Raw genomic sequence first — 20,480 nt, 5'->3', positions numbered from 1 at the left:
CTCCCTTTTAATAGTTAATTTCTGGTTAACAAATTAATAACTAGTTAACTTAGTAACTTCCCTGTTCAAATTACCATGTAGCTTCTGTCTGTTGACCAGACCCTGAGACTTATAAAACTGTTCAGCTCAAAGACTGCAGAAAACCTCTTAAAAACTCTTAAGTTCTTAAAGGAACCAGTACCTCTGTCCTTCTCAGCCAGGAGCCAATCACTTACCTTTTAATACTATTTTTGTGACAAAATATATGTAACATACAAGTTACCATTTGAACCTTTTTTTAAAGTTTATTTATTTATTTTGGGGGGGAGGGGGGCAGAGAAAGAGGGAGAGAGAGAATCCTAAGCAGGCTCCACACTGCCAGAGTGGAGCCCGACACGGGGTTCAAACTCACATCACAAACCGTGAGATCACAACTGAGCCAAAATCAAAAGTCGGACACTATACCAACTGAACCACCCAGGTGTCCCCATTTGAACGATTTTTAAGTGTAGATTCCAGTAGCATGGAGTACATTCACAATGCTGGGCAACCATTACCACTGTCCATTTCCATGACTTTTTCATCATCCCAGAAAGAAACTTTATACTAATTAAACAATAACTCTTTATTTTTCCCTACTCTCAGTCCCCGGTAACCTCTATTCTACTTTCTGTCTCTGTATCAGTCTGCCTAAGTATCTCATACAAATGGAACTGTACAATATCTGTCCTTTTTTTTTTCCTGTCGTCAATCACTACTTGTCCTTTTGTGTCTTATTTCACTTAGCATGTTTTTAAGGTTTATCCATGTAGTATGTATCTGAATTTCATTCTTTCTTAAGGCTGATAATATTCCACTGAAATTATATACTACGTTTTATTTATCCACTCATCTTTTAATGGACATTTAGGCTGTGTCCACTTTAATGTATTTTAAAATAAAACAATAGAATGTGGAATAATCAAACTTAAGTGAGCTTCTTCAAAATGGGGAAGATGGGGAAAACTACAAAGGGAAAAAAGAACTGAAAGCCACGTACTATGGATTGAGGAATGAAAATTAAACTGTAAAAAGCAGCACATCTTTAATAAAGATATTATCTATTTCATTCAGTAATCTAAAAACTTTAATGATTATAAGACAATCATTTAACACATCACTGCAGCAAGAGAATAAGCTGTAACTGCATCTGAATGTGATCTCCCAACTACTAATACTTCACATATATAACAAGTAGGTTTTCAATGTCTGACATATGCCAAACACAAAAGAGAAGGGGGACAAAGAGCAAATTTCACTCCTCATGGAGCTACCTTAATGTAAGCAATAGAGAAGCTTGATGACTTTTTTAAGATCACAAAAATATGTGACTTCAAACTTTAGGTGGTATGAAGAAATAAACAGAACACTATAATACACTAAAAAAGGAAATATGCTCTAACTCGTAAAGTCAGCCAAAGTGCTCTGAAAAAGACATATTCAAACTGACACGTAAAAAATAAGAGGTAACTGAGGTAAAAGCATATTCCTTGTTAAAAAGTCAGCATATGGGGCGCCTGGGTGGCTCAGTCGGTTAAGCGTCCGACTTCAGCTCAGGTCACGATCTCGTGGCCCGTGAGTTCGAGCCCCGCGTCGGGCTCTTGGCTGATGGCTCAGAGCTTGGAGCCTGCTTCCCATTCTGTGTCTCCCTCTCTCTCTGCCCCTCCCCCGTTCATGCTCTGTCTCTCTCTGTCCCAAAAATAAATAAACGTTAAGAAAAAAATTTAAAAAAAAAGCATATACAAAGGCTGAAGAAAGAGCTTCCCTACATATTTGAGAATTGATAACATATAATATTTAAAGCTATGGAATTGGACAAAATCGCACTTAAGTTAGAAGGTAGTGAGCAAAGGAAAAAAAAAACTGAGAAGGAAGGAGGAGGAGAGAAGAAATGTTTGTAATCGCTTCAGGTAACAGAGTTTCAAAAAGGAAGGCGTAGTCAACTGTGTGAAATAATGCTAAGTAGTAAGAGTAACTAGAAGTCCCATGGAGTTAACAAAATGGAAGTCAATGGTGACTTAGAAAGAACTGCTTTGTTGTTACACAATTGCATCACAACAATGTAGTTTAACCAAGAGCAGCTACTTATAAATTGTTATCACGAAGTGAAGCCAGAAGCTACTTTTGCTGACTCTACCATTTTGCTATTTTTTTTCTAAATCTCTTTTTTTCCCCTTCTTTTATTTATTTACTATTCTTCACATATTTACTATTCTTGCCTGCTTCCTAGAAATGATAACGATAAGTGTAAAGTCACAGAGCTTTAGTATATTGGAGCCAGATGACCCTGCACCTGTCACTGAGACCTAAGGGACTGAGGGTAGTTTACTCTCTACACACCAGATATCCTGGTCTATGTCCCTGGTGTGCATCAAAAGTCTAACTTTAAGGAGGAAAAAAATGAAATCTCTTGCCCATTCATATTCTATAAAAACCCCATACTGTTATAAAAAAATATTAGAACACCTTAGCAGAATTTGTTCCACAGAACCACAAAAATCACTACCTTTTGCTCCTGTAGCTTTGTACAAATTGATCTGTTATTACATGGACATTATGCTTTAATCTAATAAGTCTTATCTAATTCAAATAAAAATTTAGAATTATATCACTGATAAATTAAGTGACTAATTTTTTAATTTACAAAAATGTTTAAATGTTCACACAATTTCTGAGAGACTTATGTTACATAAAGTGAAATACACTAATTTTACTTCATTCCTTCAAAGTCATAACACAAACCTATTTTATTCCCAGCCTATTGACGTTTGGCCACAAATCAAACAAAATTTCTTGAGCTCTGTTAGCAAACAAGGGCAAAAAACTGAATTTTATATTCAAGAAGATGAGAATTACAATCTAGAACACACAACAGCTATTTATCAAAAAATGTATTACTGTCCGTTTACAAATATTTTACCATAGCTCATTATTACTCTGGCATCTGAGCTGAACAATTCTCCAGTGTAAAGGACCATCCAGCACAATGTGAGACATTTAGCATCCTGTTACCTGTTAAATGCCACCGTGCTCCTGTACTTTCTAGTCACTTTGACAATCAAACACAGCCCCATAAATTCTGAACACTTTCCCTAAGGGTGTTTACACAATACCACCCCCACTTGAGAAAACTAGTAGCAGTTTTAAAGCACTCCAACCTTTCCCATCTTAATGAAAATATCTCTCATATAGACTCCCAGATTTCAACGTTAACAATACAAAGTATGTTGAACAGAACTTTAACATTTCTTTTTTATTTTTTTAATATTTTAACTTATTTTTGAGAGAGAGAGAGAGAGGAGACAAGTGGGGGAGGGGCAGAGAAGGGGAGACACAGAATCAGAAGCAGGCTCCAGGCTCTGAGCTGTCAGCACAGAGCCCTACGTGGGGCTCGAGCTTGTGAACAGCGAGATCATGACTTGAGCCGACGTCGGACACTTAACTGACTGAGCCACCCAGTTGCCCCAATTTTAACATTTCTTGATGACAGAAGGTCTTGTTTATGAAGTGACTATTACGTGCTATTGTAATAGAAGGCTCTTAGAAATTAAAGTGTGTTTTATCTTTGGTCCTGTATTAATTGACCCCAAGCTGTTTTATTTGTACATATAACTATTACTTGAAATACATACTGCTCTATATGTACCTTTTCCATTTTATTCTTTTTGGCCAAGGTTATTTCTTCCTAGATTGTCTATTTCTAGCACTCTCCCTGCACTAGAGAATACTTGTTACATGCTACTGACCAAGCTTATTAAATTAAAAGACTGAACTCATAGGTGAAGGTTTGAAGATGGCTCCGGGACTTCCTAAGAATTAAAGTGCATGGGATGGAAACAGATACATTCTAAGAATTTTTTTTTAAACATACTTGTGGTTTTATAACTGTGCTATGACTGAAAACTCCAGAGATCTGACAACTGAATAAATCAGAAATTAGCAAAGCAGTTATTACTAAATCATCAATCTTCAGGGCTAAAGTACACTGCTATATACCACAAAACACTCTAATCAAGTATTGTAATTATTACTAATAATATTTAAGTAACTCACCTGATTTCTTTTAGTCCTTCTCTCTGGATAACTTGAAGAATTTCTTTATGACTCATGGGTGTATTGGGGTATTTTTCTAAGACCTGAGAAACAAGTATATAATAATAAATTATTTCTTATTTTAAGTTCTTATTATAATTATGTGTATAATTATAGTTCTTATTCTTATAACTATGTATTAATTTCATCCAGCACATACATATCCAGGGACTTTTCATCCCTTTAATTTTGGGATGATAAGAAAAATGGAAAATTAATGGAATATAAACAGGTTCTTCTCTCTTAGTCACAAACAATATGTCAAGTCCTGAAACAGAAATGGATCAAAAAAGATTAAGATTAATAACTAAATTATTTATTAGTAGTGTTTAGTATAAAATTATGTACTTTCTGCCTCCACCCCCATGTCACATGCCTAACTGTGGATCTACTATAGGTAGTTTGAGATTATCATCTTGACATTCCCAGCAAAGCTGAGTATGGCATGAATGCTCAATAAATTCTTAACCAAAACAAATGAACAATACAGTTGTAACAAAATTTCCTGGTTCTGGTAAAAAAGGAGTAAGCATAGTTTATCTCCTGCTGAATATGACTAAAAACCTGGACGGAATGCATGGAGCAGCATTCTGAGGTAGCAATCGGGTTGGAGTACAAAACCACAACTAGAAGTTTTACTAACCCCTAAGTGAGTTTCCTGATTTTATTTGCTCTGGGACCACTCAGTCTAAACTCAAAGGCAGTACCAATTCAGAACTGTCCACTAACAGCAGGCAGAAATGGCTCTCAAGAGAATTCTTCTCTTTTTTGATCTGAGGATCAGTAAAGGGGTCCCCTAGGGAGAGGCGGTTTTCTGAGGTTTCCCCCCTTTCTCTTGACCTATGCCCCCAGACAAGCCAAGACAGCATCCTTGGCAGTGGTGATACCAGCAATGGTTGAACAGGGACTGAAAACTCCAACAAAACAGAACCCTTCTAATCCCCTAGGTGTGAAGGGAATCCACATGGCTTATATTCTTTCTCTGTCATCCTATTGTTTGCCATCAAAGGCAGATGCAGTTGTGGAATATACAGCAAAACAGAGAAATGAAAGCCTCAGCTGTCCAGCCATAGGACAAGGAAGAAGGGTCTGTAGGAGCCAGAAAGTTATCAGGGAGAAAGTTATTGCAAAGACAAAGGAGCCAAGAAAATGATACCACAAAGTTCCATAAACACTCCTGGGGTCACTCCAGAGCTATGCATGTGTGTGTCTAACCCTAATCATAGTATCAGGTTCCCAAATTACCCAGTAAATGGTACACATGCAGAACAGATCAGAACAACTCTGCAAAGGCTTTGAAAACTAAATATTGGAATTGTAGTGCACAAAAGGTAGGTGGAAACTTGTGATCTGAACCTAACAAAGTCAAATAAATACCTACTTTAAAACTCATCCCCCCCCCCCCGCAAAATTATTCTCCATTGGATTTAAATAAGACATACAATATGATAACATAACATTAAAATGTCTATATACAATCCAACATCACTTGACAACTGAACAACTAGGAAACTCTCAAGAACTCACAAGGGAAAAGACAACCTACACACAATAAATCCAAGATAACAAAGACATTGGAATTATCAAAGACTTTAAAGCAATTATTATAACCATGCTTCAAGTCAGGAAGAGGGGGGTGCCTGGGTGGCTCAGTTGGTTAAGCATCCAACTTTGGCTCAGGTCATGATCTTGCAGTTCTTGGGTTCGAGCCCCACATCAGCCCTGTGCTGACAGTTCGGAGCCTGGAGTCTGGAGCCTGCTTTGGATTCTGTCTCCCTCTCTCTCTGCCCCTACCCTGCTCACACACTTTCTCGAAAACAAATAAACATTAAAAAAAAAAAAAAAAAAAAAAAAAAAGTCAGGAAGCAGGCCACCTAGCTGGCTTAGTCGGTGGAGCATGCAACTCTTGATCTCAGGGTTGTGAGCTGGAGCTCTATCCACAGGGTGTAGAGACTACTCAAAAATAAAATCTTAAAAAAAAAAAAAAAAAAAGTCAACAAGAATATTCTTGAAAGAAACAGTGTCAGCAGAGAAATAAGGTGTGTGTGTGTGTGTGTGTGTGTGTGTGTGTGTGTGTGTGTGTGTGTATGACTGTGTGAAACAAAATAAAATTTTAGGACTAAAAAATACACTAACCAAAATAAAACCCAAAATTCCCTGGAGGCACTCAACTGCAGAATGGAGATAATGAAGAAAAGAGTCAGTGAACTTGAAGCTAAAGCAATAGAAATTATCCAATCTGATGAATAGACAGAAAAATGGTAGAAAAAATAAATGAACAGGGCTAATGGGAAAGAATCACAAAGTGTAACATTCATGTTATCAGAATCCCAAAAAGAGATGAGAAAGAGTGCAAAAACCGTATCTGAAGAAACAGCAGCAGAAAACTCCCCAAATTTGGTTAAAGATATACACTTACAATTTCAGCAAGGTCAATGAATCTCAAACAACATAAATTCAAAGAAACCCATACCAAACGCTAAAACAACAAAATAAATTTGAAAGCAACCCAGGTAAAACAACCATTTATTTAGGAGAACAATTCCAGTGACTGTACATTTCTCATCAGAAACCATGGAAAGTAGAAATAGTGAAAAAAACATTGTAAAGTACTGTAAGAAAAGGGCTCTCAATTCAAAATTCCTATCCAGCAAAAATGCCCCTTAAGAATAAAAGGGAAAGGGGGCACCTGGTTGGCTCAGTGGGTAGAGCATCTGACTTTTGATCTCGGGGTCATGAGTTCAAGCCCCATATTAGTATAGACATGACTTTTTTAAAAAATGGGAACAAAGGGGGTACCTGGGTGGCTCAGTCAGTTAAGCATCCAACTTCACCTCAGGTCATGATCTCACAATCTGTGAGTTCAAGTCCCATATTGGGTTCTGTGCTAACAGCTCAGAGCCTGGAGCCGACTTTGGATTCCATGCCTCTCTCTCTCTCTCTCTCTCTCTCTCTCTCTCTCTGACCCTTCCCCACTCACACTCGGTCTCTCAAAAATGAATATAAATGCTGAAAATGAAAAAAAAAAAAGAATGAAGGGGAAATCTAAACATTCCCAGATGAAGGAAAACTAAGTGTCTGCCACTACCTCACTAGGCTTAAAATGATTTATTTTAAAAAATAAATTAAAAATTTTTAAATAAATAAATAAAATGACTCCCTTTAAGTCAATTCTGGTTTCCTCTTTTTTTAGATCCAAAGTTTAAGCAGAACTCTCATACCTAAATCATTTTCCATTCTCACTGTTAAAGAAATAAAGAACTAGGGGCACGTGGGTGGCTCAGTAGGTTAAGTATCTGACTTCAACTCAGGTCATGATCTCACAGTTCATGGGTTTGAGCCCTGCATCAGGTTCTGTGCTGACAGCTCAGAGCCTGGAGCCTACTTCAGATTCTATGTCTCCCTCTCTCTCCACCCCTCCCCTGCTGACACTCTGTCTCTCAAAAATGAATAAATGTTTAAAATTTTTTTTAATAAAATTAAAAAAAAATAAAGAACTCTTGGCAATTAAAAGATGCCAATGAAAGCTAAAATGAACCAGTTCTCTATACTATACTACCAAAAGAATATTATTTAGTACAGCAAGTCAATAATAACAGATACAGGACTTGTATAATAGAAATCATTAAAGTCAGATACCCTAGATCAGCCATTAAGGTATCACAATGTGGTATCACCTACTACCACCTATGAAGAAAATACAAATAAGTGCTATACATTCTCTCAGTTAAATTTCACAGCAACTTTAAAAGGAAAACATTAATATCACCATTCAAAAAGTGGGATAACTAGGGGCGCCTGGGTGGCTCAGTCGGTTAAGCGTCCGACTTTCAGCTCAGGTCACGATCTCGCGGTCTGTGAGTTCGAGCCCCGCGTCGGGCTCTGGGCTGATGGCTCAGAGCCTGGAGCCTGCTTCCAATTCTGTGTCTCCCTCTCTCTCTGCCCCTCCCCCGTTCGTGCTCTGTCTCTCTCTCTGTCTCGAAAATAAATAAACGTTAAAAAAAAAAATTTTTTTTAAAAAAAAAAGTGGGATAACTAAGGTTCAATAAGTAGATTTCCAAACACAAGACAGCAAGGGTAAGTGGTAGCCAGAATTGAAACTCAAGTCTATCTTGCATCACTACAGCACACTGTGTCCTGTGTCTATATCCATTTTCTCATTTGCTTAATCATAAAATCCAACAAACACACCTCCATTTATCATCTTCCTTGATCTCTCTGCTACATCTGACAGGGTTAATAACCATTCTTTTCTTAGACATTGCTCTCTCTAGACTTTTTTTCTAAAACCCTTCTCCTTAGTCTTCTTCACAGATGTCTTTTTCTATGCCCACCCTTAAATAATTTATAAGCATCAATCTGCAGCTTTTGCTGCTCATTCCACCAACTCTCCCTGAGTAACATCATCCATCCCCAAGTCTTCACCAAGCACCCGTATTTTGATAAAAGAAAAAGCAGCACAGTCTGTACATAACTACCTTTTATTTTTTTAATCTTTTTTTAATGTTTATTTATTTCTGAGACAGAGAAAGACAGAGCATGAGTGGGGGAGGGGCAGAGAGAGAGGGAGACACAGAATCAGAAGCAGGCTCCAGGCTCTGGACTGTCAGCACAGAGCCCGATGCTGGGCTCGAATTCACAAACAGTGAGATCATGACCTGAGCCGAAGTCGGTCACTCAACCGACTGAGCCACTCAGGCGCCCCCCATAACTACCTTTTAAACATCAACCTTAGATGCTTCAGAAACATCTCAAACTTAGCATGTCCAAAATTTCACTTATTATCCTTGTCCAAATTAAGGCCCATATAGAAAACTGAGCCTTTATTTATTGTCTATATATTAAAATGTATACAATTACTGAAAATGAAAAAAAAAAATACACCATGGACATGGACAAATAATTCATAAAAGAGCTAATACAATAGGATAGCAATCATATGAAAAAGCATTTACATACTGAAATATTTACAGATGAAATTATATGATGTCTGGAATTTGATTCAAAATTATACAGAGGAAATTAGGACAGAGGCTTAAATATAGCAAGATTGGCTATAAGTTGGTAATTATAAGAGCTACACAATGGGTACAAAGATATTCATTATATTATTGTCAACTATTGTGTACACATTCAATATCCCATAATAAAATTTATGAAAAATAAAAGAACCAGAACGTTTGACTTTACCAACAATCAAATATAAAACTCATATTCTCTAATGTTTTTCCCCCGCTAATTTAGACAGCAAAAACATGGCAATAAGTAAACACCATGAAATGAGTATGTACACATAATCCAGTACTACTGAGATAGAAGAAAATATTCATTACGTTACTCACTAAAAAATTTAAAGGCTACTTATCCAATAACAGGACACCAAGGAATCTGGCATTATCTATACCACTGAATATTATACAGCCATAAATGAAAAGGGAACATGACTTGGATATGGAGGCCTCCTCTCTAAGCCTCCCTCAAAACTAGATATGGAACTCAAGTTCTAGACACCAGAACGTGATAACAGCAACAACCAGATTTTCAAAAAGCCAGAGCACGTCCCACTTTGGTCCTTTCTCTACCCCGAGGCTTTGACAATGGGGGTGACAAGGCATCCTGACCCATACAGGTAAGGCCATTCCCTAAGAATGGCAGACTACTGACTACACCTCCAGACCGCTGCATGAAAGAGAAATACACATCCAATCCATTTAAGGAACTGTTACACACAGCCAAGTCTGTGCCTAACTAATATGACTGACCAATCTATCCACAGGACACGGGACAGCAAGTGACCTTAAAACTTAAATTACATTATTCCTCTGATTTTAACACTTCTTTTAATTAGCTGAAATTGAAATCTGAATTCCTTGATAGAGCTTAAAAAATTCTACATGAAATCCTGTATCTTACTCTTCTTACATTACCTTCTTGCCCTTCTTCAAATATAACAAATTCATTCCTAACTCAGGGCCATTTGCATCTGTCCCACCTCCTGCAATGCTTTCCCCTTTAACTCTCTCCCTTCACTTCTTCAGAGAGATCCTTACCACTCTAAAATACACTCAGACACTCACAAGCAACGCCACCACCTACACACACACACACACACACACACACACACACACACACACACACCCGCACATGCAGACACACTTTATTCCCTTAGTCTGATTTTCCCCCAGCTTTAGTGAGACATAATTGACAAATAACCTTGTGTACATTTAAAGTATACAATATGGTCATGTGATATTCTTATATATAGTTAAATGATTACATTAAGCTTTGTTAACTATCACATAGTTATTTGTGCACATGGTAACAATTAAAAGATCTACTTGTAGCAAATTTCACGGTTTTTCTTTTTCTTTTTTTTTTTTTTTTTTTTTTTAAAGAGAAAATGCGTGCATGGACAAGCACCCGGGAGGGGCAGAGGGAAAAAGAGAGACAGAATCTTAAGGAAGCTCCATACCCAGTGCTGGGCCCATGGCAGGGCTCAATCTCACAACCGTGAGATCATGACCTGAGCCAAAATCAAGAGTTGGATGTCCAACCAACTAAGCCACGCAGGAGTCCCATATCCTTAGCAAAAAAATACACAATATTGTTTACTACAATCACCATGCTGTACATTAATTAGATCACCAGAATTTATTCTTCTAATTGCTAGTTTGTATCCTTTGACCAACATCTCTCCATTTCCCCTACCCACCCCCAAAGCCTAGAAACCAACAACTTACTGCTTCTGAGATCAATTTTTTTTATCTATCTATCCATCTATCCGTCCATTTTTGAGAGACAGACAGAGAGAACAAGCAGGGTTGGGACAGAGAGAGGGAGGCAGAGAATCCCAAGCAGCCTCCAAACGGTCAGCATAGAGACTGACACAGGGCTCAAACTCATGACCTGAGCCAAAACCAAGAGTCAGATTCTTAACTGACTGAGCCACCCAGGTGCTCTGATAACAACTTTTTTTAGATTCCACATATGGGACCATGCAGTATTTGTCTTTCTCTATCTGACTGTTTCACTTAGCATAAAGCTCACAAGGTTCATCCTTGTCATATACGGCAGATTTCCTTCTTTTTATGGCTGGATAGTATTCCATTGCACACAGTAATTTTTTTTTTTCCCAAATCTTCTGTATGACACCTAAGTTGTTTCCATGTCTCAGCTACTGTGAATAATGCTGCAATGAACACAGGGGTGCAAATACCTCTCTAAGACAGTATTTCATTTCCTTTGGGTATATACCCAGAAGTGGGATTGCTGGTAGTTCGATTTTTTTTTTTTTTATGTTTATTTATTTTTGACAGAGAGAGACAGAGCATGAGCAGGGGAGGGGCAGAGAGAGATGGGGACACAGAATCTGAAACAGGCTCCAGGCTCTGAGCTATCAGCACAGAGCCCGACACGGGGCTCGAACTCACAGACTGTAAGATCGTGACCTGAGCTGAAGTCGGACGCTTAACCGACTGAGCCACCCAGGCACCCCTGGTAGTTCTATTTTTTAAGGAACATCCATACTGTTTACCATAGTGTCTGTACCAACTGATGTGGCACAAAAAGAGTTTTTATATAGAGATATACACATAAAATATGGTCAAATAAAAACACAAAAGACTGATATACCTATTAAAACATTAAAACCTGAATTCACACACAAAAAAAACTTCCTATGAAGATTATCTTCAGATGGTGCTGCCAAGATAATACATAAATTTTTTTTACATTTCTCCCTTAATTCACACATATTTATAACTGCCTTATGGTTTATAAACATCACATAGCCATTCTATTTCATTCAATCCTCACAATAATCCAAGAAGGAAAACAGGTTTAGTTATGTCTATTTTACCAGGAAGTTAAGACTCAGAAGTTACAAAGCACAGCCTGAACTTAGATGGCAAAACTCTTAATTCCCCAAACTAGAGGATAATATTAACACTTTATACAAAGTGAAGAGTTGAGAGGTGCCTAGGTGGCTCAGTCGGTTGAGCGTCTGGCTCTTGATTTCAGCTCAGATCACGATCCCAAGGTCGTGGGATTGAGACCCACACAGGGTTCCAAGCTGGGCATAGAGCCTGCGTAAGATTCTCTCTCCCTCTGCCCTTCTACGGCTCATGCACATTCTCTCTCTCTCTCTCTCTCTCTCTCTCAAAAACAAAACAAAACAAAGAGTTCAATGATAAAAGAAATACTTATTTTGTTAACTAAAATATGCTGGAATGATACAAACTGCCTCTGCTGAATAGTGGGTAGGTTCTTACCTCTTGAGGCAAAAACAAAAAAACTAACAGGATTACAGAAATGTCACTTACTCTTTTGATTAAGACAGGAATAGGATGTTCAACTGTAAAGATCCAATAGAGACCTTTTTCTCACACGTCTGTTTTGAAACATGACAAAATTAGCTTAATGAAAATGTCAGCCTCTACGTATGTCTGTAAGTAAGTTGATATCTTAAGAAGTGGGTCCCTGGCTTTGTTTTTAGCAATGAGCAAGTACATAAAACTGAAAAACAAGATCCTGGTGGGGCCTGGGGAGATCCTAATATTTTAAAAACTGTGTTTCTCAAATTCTAGTATTAATCAGGCAAAATAAGAATGTTTCACTAACTTCCAGTGAAATTCATGGTACTCCACAAAGAAATTAATTCCAGGTGCTGAGTTAAATCTATATACAGTCAGATATACCATATGTAAAGTAACAGGGTTTCCCCAATGATAATGCATATTCATTCTAGAATACTTATTCATTTATTTATTTTAGTAATCTCTACACCCAATGCGGGGCTCAAAATTACAACCCCAAGATCAAGAGTCACATGCTCTTCTGACTGAGCCAGCGGGGTATCCCCATTCTAGAAAATTCGGAATAACAACAACAACAAAAAAAAACAGGTTTTATTTAACTGTATGTACAGAGGGCTTCTGCCATGACAGAACAGGACTTAACATGTTGGCATATCCCCTTCCAGGAGTTTTTCAGTAACATTTTACATAGTTGAGATTTCTTCTGCACATATCAGTTTGTACTATTTTAATATTATTAGAAGCCCTTTTTTGCAAATCTTGAGACATTTATTGATATATTTCATAGCAGCATAATACTCCAGTGAATATTATACACACATAAACACTAAATCACTTAATCCATTTCCTATTGTTGCATATTAGAATCACTTAAAGGGGTGCCCAGATGGTTCAGAGCATCTGACTCTTGGTTTCGACTCAGGTCATGATCTCACAGGTTGTGGGACGGAGCCCCACAATGGGCTCTGCAAAGTCAACTTGGAATTCTCTCTCCCTCTCTCTGCCCCTCCCCTGCCAGTACACACACGGTCTCTCTCAAAATAAACAAATTAAAAAAATTTTTAAATCACTTAAAGAAGCACTATTATTATTATCCTTACACACTGGACCAACAAATGCCAAGAATGAGACAGACCCTAATTTTATCCCTGATTCTATCATTTAGAGCTCTGTGACTTTGTAAAGTCAATCTCTGAGCCTCAAATTCATCAGTAAAATGAAAATAAGAACAATATCTATAACTTATGAAAGACCATGTGCGTCAAAGAGAATATTTTATTTTGAGCAGTTTCGTTTAGAACTTGGGGATAGTGGGGTGACTCAGTCAGTTAAGCATTTGACTTTGCCTCAGGTCATGATCTCACATTTCATGAGTTTGAGCCGTGCAACAGGCTCTGTACTTAACAGTGTGGAGCCTGCTTCAGATCCTGTCTCCCTCTATCTCAAAAATAAACAAACATGAAAAAAAAAATAGAACTTGGAGATATAGCAATTCTCAATAATGTGTTATTGTGTTTTTTTATTTTTTATTATAACAAATGCCAAGTGTTTCTGATTATTTTTAAAATCTAACAAGTGGGGGGGCGCCTGGGTGGCGCAGTCGGTTAAGCGTCCGACTTCAGCCAGGTCACGATCTCGCGGTCTGTGAGTTCGAGCCCCGCGTCAGGCTCTGGGCTGATGGCTCGGAGCCTGGAGCCTGTTTCTGATTCTGTGTCTCCCTCTCTCTCTGCCCCTCCCCCGTTCATGCTCTCTCTCTGTCCCAAAAATAAATAAAAAACGTTGAAAAAAAAAAAAATTTTTAAATCTAACAAGTGGAATTCCTGCATAAAGTTATTTTAATATAGTCAAATTGCGATCCGCCAGATGTACGGGAGTTTCACTACACCATTAACCGGCATTTATATCATTTTAAAACTCTTTGGTAACTATTTTAAATATACATATGCTACAATTTTAAAATTTTAGTTACTAATGAGGTTGGATTGGTCATGTCATTAAACATTTATATTTCCTTTGTTGGGTGACCCTGACATAAGGCAACAAGTTACTTGATTTAAATAATAAAAATCAAATTAAAAACTAAAATTTTAGGGGTGCCTGGGTGGTTCAATCAGTTAACATCCAACTCTTGACTTTGGCTCAGGTTGTGATCTCATGTGGGATCGAGCCTCATGTCAGGCTTTGCACTGACAGCACGGAATTTGCTTGGAATTCTCTTTCTCCCTTTCTGCCCCTTTCCCCAGCTCATGCTCTCTCTCAAATATAAACTTAAAAATATAAAAATAAAAAATAAATTATAAAATTTAACAACTACAGGGGCACTCAGCTGGCCCAGTCTTGGGTCTTAGAGTTGTGAGTTCGAGTCCCATGTTAAGCATAGAGCCTACTTACACACACACACACACACACACACACACACACACACACACAACTTAACAACTACATCACAAAAAGAGATCTGGTTGAACACAACAAATACACTGCTTTTATTCCATAAAAGAAAGGAGAACATTAAATGATTTTGCCAAGTCTACCTAAACAAAATATATTTCCATCAACAAGTTAAAAGAGTAAAAATACACAACTGATTAACCCAAAGCAGAAAACTACATTAAAAGCATTGTTAAGGGTATAAATGATATTCCATATTTAGTTGTTATTCCAGGCAGATTCAGTTCCAACACAGAACTTCCCCTCAAATAATCCATTTGGTTGCCTGAAGAAAACATACTGCCACTGAAATCTCTGAGGAACTCTGTTGCTACAAGTTCTGCTTGGGAAAAGTGGGAAAATGTAGAGGTTTTTGTAAACCATTCTGAAAAGCACTGGAGTTGATAAAAGAAAAACAGTTTGTACAATTGCTTGCCCTCGTCAAAAACTAGAAGGAGTTTCGGGGCGCCTGGGTGGCTTGGTCGGTTAAGCGTTCGACTTCGACTCAGGTCATGATCTCACAGTCTGTGAGTTCAAGCCCCGTGTCGGGTTCTGTGCTGACCGCTCAGAGCCTGGAGCCTGTTTCAGATTCTGTGTCTCCCTCTCTCTCTGCCCCATCCCCACTCATGCTCTCTCTCTGTCTCAAAAATAAATAAACGTTAAAAAAAAAAATTAAAAAAAAAAAAAAAACTAGAAGGAATTTCTAAGGAAACTGATACAATCATCCCCCTGGCAATTAAAGTTCGTTCTGTTGGGGTGCCTGGGTGGTTCGTCCATTAAGCATCCAACCCTTGGTTTCGGCTCAGGTCATGATTTCCCCAGTTTGTGGGTTCGGGCCCCGCGTCTAGCTCTGCACTGAGGGCATGGAGCCTGCTTGGGATTCTCTCTCTCCCCTCCCCCTCTGCCCCTCCCCAACTCACTCTCTTTCTCTCAAAATTAATTAATTATTATTATTATTTTTTTTTTTTTTTAAATCAAAGACCTGGAGCACTGTACTGACAGCTTATAGCCTGGAGCCTTCTTCGGATTCTGTGCCTCCCTCTCTGTCTCTGTCCCTCCCCTATCTGTGCTCTGTCTTTCTCTCTCTCTAAAATAAATTTTTAAAAATTATTAAAAAAAAAAAAAAAGACCTAAAAATTTTTATACGCCTTTCTAGTGAGGACTTCCCAGATTTTCTAGATATACTAGTCTTTAATGAAATAAAATAGAAGAAACCAGTTAGTTACAACTGCATAAGGGATATTTACTTTCCTTTAAAAAAAAAAAGTTTATCACTAGTTCCTTTAAATATTAGGAACTCAAAATTAATTTTAAATTTAGAAAATTATTTGTGCTAGATTTCTCAATACTTAGAGCCATAAATCACTTAGTTTGGAGAAGAAACGAATGTTTTTCTTGAGGTGCCTGGGTGGCTCAGTTGGTAGAGCGTCCGTCTCTTCAGCTTAGGTCCTGCTCCCAGGGTCTCAGGACCAAGCCCGGCATAGAGCTATGCACTGAGCATAGAACCTGTGAAAGATTCTCTGCCCCTAGGGGCGCCTGGGAGGCTCAGTCATTAATCATCCGACTTCGGCTCAGGTCATGATCTCATGGTTCATGGGTTCGAGCCCCACGTTGGACTCTGTGCTGACAAGCTCAGCGCCTGGAGCCTGCTTCAGATTCTGTGTCTTTCTTTCTTTCTGCCCCTCCCCCACTTGCACTCCTGTCTCTCTCTCTCTCAAAAATAAACATTAAAAACAAATTTTAAGCCTCAAAAAATAACTACAATTCTTTAATACCAAATTATTTAGACATCCCCAATTTTCATGAAAAAAACAAACTTTTTTAAACAGTTAGATTGCTCAAATCAGTATTCAAAGACCCAAACATATCACATTTGGTTAACATACGTCTTAAACTCTCTTCTAATCTATAGATTTCTTCCATTTTTCTTCCAATTTATTTACTGAAGAAACCAGGTAGATTGTGCTATAGTTTCCCACATTTCCATATTTTGTTAATTGTATAGTACTCTGTCCCTCATATTTCCTGAATATTAGAATTAACACCTAGAGACTGGCTCAGATTTGTATTTTATTTTAGCAAAAACACTTCATAGGCAGTGTTGGAGACTTCCTATCACACCACGTCAGAACACAAAACATCTGTGGTCTCTTTTTTTGAAATGACTTCTATAGAGTTTCATATTATAAACTACAAGCTATTTTATACTATAAAGTATTAAAAAGTTTCCCATAAGCATTCCTACCTAATTGTTTTAGTACCCATAATGATCACTACCTAGACTCGTTATTTTATTTAGGTGTCCAAAAATGGTGATAAGTCTATCATTCCTTCTTCATTCATTAGCTAAAATCCTTCCAAAAAGAAATGTTTTCCTCCATCTACTTTTTGGTTACCTGAAAGGCAGAGAATTCATACAGACAAGGGTAAGTGTTTGATTGTGTCCTATTTAATAATTTTCAGAGTAATTACCCAACTTTCCTAGTATGCTCCAAAGGGAACCAGTGAAGTTGGGTTGTTTGTTTGAAGCATCATTAGGAATATTATGAATATCCTTTTATGAAATATCATTACAAATTAATATATTTCTGTGATTTAATAACTGTTTCCTCACTTGTAAACTGGTTATTCATGACCACTGTCTACTTAGTATATATACCATTTGTATGAGTTCTATTTTCACATTCAATATATTAAAACTTTAAAATGAATACTAAAACTTCTGCTGTCACATTTATTGCAAATATTTTTTCCAGTTTATCCTTTATCTTTTCATTACTGCTATTTTTACATGGAGGTTTTTATTAACTCCATGTATTATAACTGGTCTTCTCTTTTTATTTCCTTTTTTTTTTTTCTGGTAGCTTTTTGTTTTCAATGTTTATTCATTTATTTAGAGGAACAGAGACCACATGCATCGGGAGGGGCACAGAGAGAAGTGGGGGGGGGGGGGGAACAATCCCAAGCATGCTGTGCACCATCAGCATGGAGCCTTATGCAGGGCTCAAACATACGAACTGTGAGATCATGACCTGAGTCGAAATCAAGAGTTGGACACTCAACCAACTGAACCACCTAAGCACCCCTCTTTTGACTTTCTTTAGCACTTCTACATTTTATATCTTCCCTCCCTTAGATAGCTTAATATTTTTCCAACTTTTCATTTACATTTAACTTTTAATTCACTTAATTTTTAATAAGAAAATATGCATTATGCATAGACAGAGAGAGAAAAATGTGCAGATACACTAGATACATTACTATTACAATACTATTACTACATTGTATTACTATTACATTATTTTACCAGAAAGACCATAGTAGTTTTACAAAACATTTAGCTTACGTTAACCACAGGAGGGCAGTGTTTATCAAACAAAAATAGCATTCCTTTGGCATTGTTCATGGAACTACTACAAACACAATTTGAAGAAACTACTTTTTTTTTTTTTTTTTTTTTTTTTTTTTTTTTTTAAATTTTTTTTTTTTTCAACATTTTTTATTTATTTTTGGGACAGAGAGAGACAGAGCATGAACGGGGGAGGGGCAGAGAGAGAGGGAGACACAGAATCAGAAACAGGCTCCAGGCTCCGAGCCATCAGCCCAGAGCCTGACGCGGGGCTCGAACTCACGGACCGCGAGATCGTGACCTGGCTGAAGTCGGACGCTTAACCGACTGCGCCACCCAGGCGCCCCTGAAGAAACTACTTTATGACAATCAGAATAGCTTCTCAGAAGAATTTTTTATTTTACTGTAAGCTCTACACCTAATGTGGGGCTTGAACTCATGACCCCAAGATCAAGAGTTGCATGCTCTACAACTGAGTCAGCCAGGCACCTCTGCTCAGAAGAATTAAAATTAACATCACACTGAATTAAAGCATGATAAAATAAAAATTTTAAAGTGTGCCTGAAACATCTATTTCTTGGGTGCCTGGGTGGCTCAGTCGGTTAAGTGCCCAACTCTTAAGTCTCAGATCATGTTTAACCTCAGGGTTGTGAGTTCAAACCCCATGTTGGGCTCCATGGTGGGCATGGAGCCTACTTTAAAAAATTAAAACACCTATTTTATAAAAAAGCATCTATTTCTTTATTTGCAGATTCTCACATCCAGCTAATAAGTAAGATATTAAAATTACACTTTCTAAGTACCAAGAAAAATCTAGACGGCCCCTAAGATTCAAGTTTAACTCTAGCATAAACAACAGCATTTCAATTATTGATGCACTCATGAGTTCCTTCCAGATATGCATATATGCAGAGCCTGAATTTTGTATAATCTAGGTGATTTTATCTTGCATTTAAAATGTGCAGATAAAAATATGATAATCTTTATAGATTTAAATCAGTGTTATATGGCTTACTTACTAAGCTTCAATTAGTGTTAACTAATTAGTTTCAATTAGTGTAACTAAAGTCATAGTAATGAATAAGGTCACCCAGGAAATATGCAGAATGATGTAAGCCTATACTACAAAACCAATATACCACTGTGTAAGAGTCAGAGAAGAAAACCCAGCCAGTAAGTAAGGAGTGGCTAGAGGACTAAGAAGAAAATCAGAAGAACATGGTGCCTCAGAAAACACAAAACATTCTAAGAACGATGAAGTGGTCAATCATGTCAAAAACTGCCTACAAACTGAGACAACTTCAAAATCCCCTGTATTTAGCAACAAGTAACCCTTTTTTTAATGTTTATTTTTGAGAGAGACAAAAAGAGAGAGAGAGAGAGAGCACGTGCGTGCACAAGCAGGGGAGGGGCGGAGAAAGAGGGAGACACAGAATCCAGAGCAGTCTCCAGGCTCCGAGCTATCAGCACAAACCCCAACGCAGGGCTCGTACTCATGAAACATGAGGTCATGACCTGAGCCAAAGTCAGACAGTTAACTGACTGAGCCACACAGGTGCCCCAACAAAGAGCTCTTTAATTAGTTTTACAGGTTCAGATTCCACTTAACCAAGAGAGAAGAAATCAAACTTGACAGGGCCTAGCACTGAATGGGAGGTCCAGAAGTGGTGACAGGGAATTAAAACAACTCTTCCTAAAACAGTGAAGGAAATGTGGAGTCAAGGAAAAATTGTATAGTCAAATGGACTTGAACAAGTTTCACGGAACCAGGAAAAAAGGAAAGAGAAGCATCCCTAGCTATCCAATTCTCCCCACCTCAAATAGACAAATAGATTATTCAGATCAAGTTTGACAAATCCTTCATTACCCAAACTTGTGCTACTTATAATTTGACACTTGAAACAAGATGAGTCAAGAGGATGCAGTATCCCCCACCTAACTAACTATGCAAACACTACGTGAGTTTAGAAGCTAAACAAAAAGTAACAATACATGCAATTTAGAAGGAATAACTAATAGAGCCAAACATCTGAAAAGGAAAGACAGAAAAGGACCTTACCTGGCTGCTTAGCAGTATCTGTTGATCACTAACTCTGTCCTGAGATGCACTCAGCTCAGCTCTGTTACACCAGACTCTCCTTGTTTCCCTCCTACCCTCTCCACCAGTGACTTTTTATTCTCCACAGTATTTTAATAATGATCTCCTTCAGAATTCTCTTAATTTCTAACCTCTTTGCACATTTCCATCCTCTCACGGTTTCAAAAATCAATACGCT

General features: G+C 37.7%; 1 protein-coding gene across 1 annotated transcript in view; it reads right to left on the bottom strand.

The window, feature by feature from the left end:
* The window catches only part of ASXL2 (ASXL transcriptional regulator 2), a 133,267-nt gene that overhangs the window by 80,443 nt on the left and 32,344 nt on the right, over positions 1-20,480 (bottom strand). Inside the window, exon 2 of the mRNA XM_053891078.1 lies at positions 4,072-4,154. Coding sequence (XP_053747053.1) covers positions 4,072-4,154 — 83 coding nt within the window. The remainder of the gene's footprint in view (positions 1-4,071; positions 4,155-20,480) is intronic.

The sequence above is a fragment of the Panthera pardus genome, unplaced genomic scaffold, assembly GCF_024362965.1.
Source record: "Panthera pardus isolate Hobbes unplaced genomic scaffold, ASM2436296v1 HiC_scaffold_26, whole genome shotgun sequence".
Taxonomy (NCBI): domain Eukaryota; kingdom Metazoa; phylum Chordata; class Mammalia; order Carnivora; family Felidae; genus Panthera; species Panthera pardus.
This window is presented reverse-complemented; position numbering and strand designations above follow the sequence as displayed.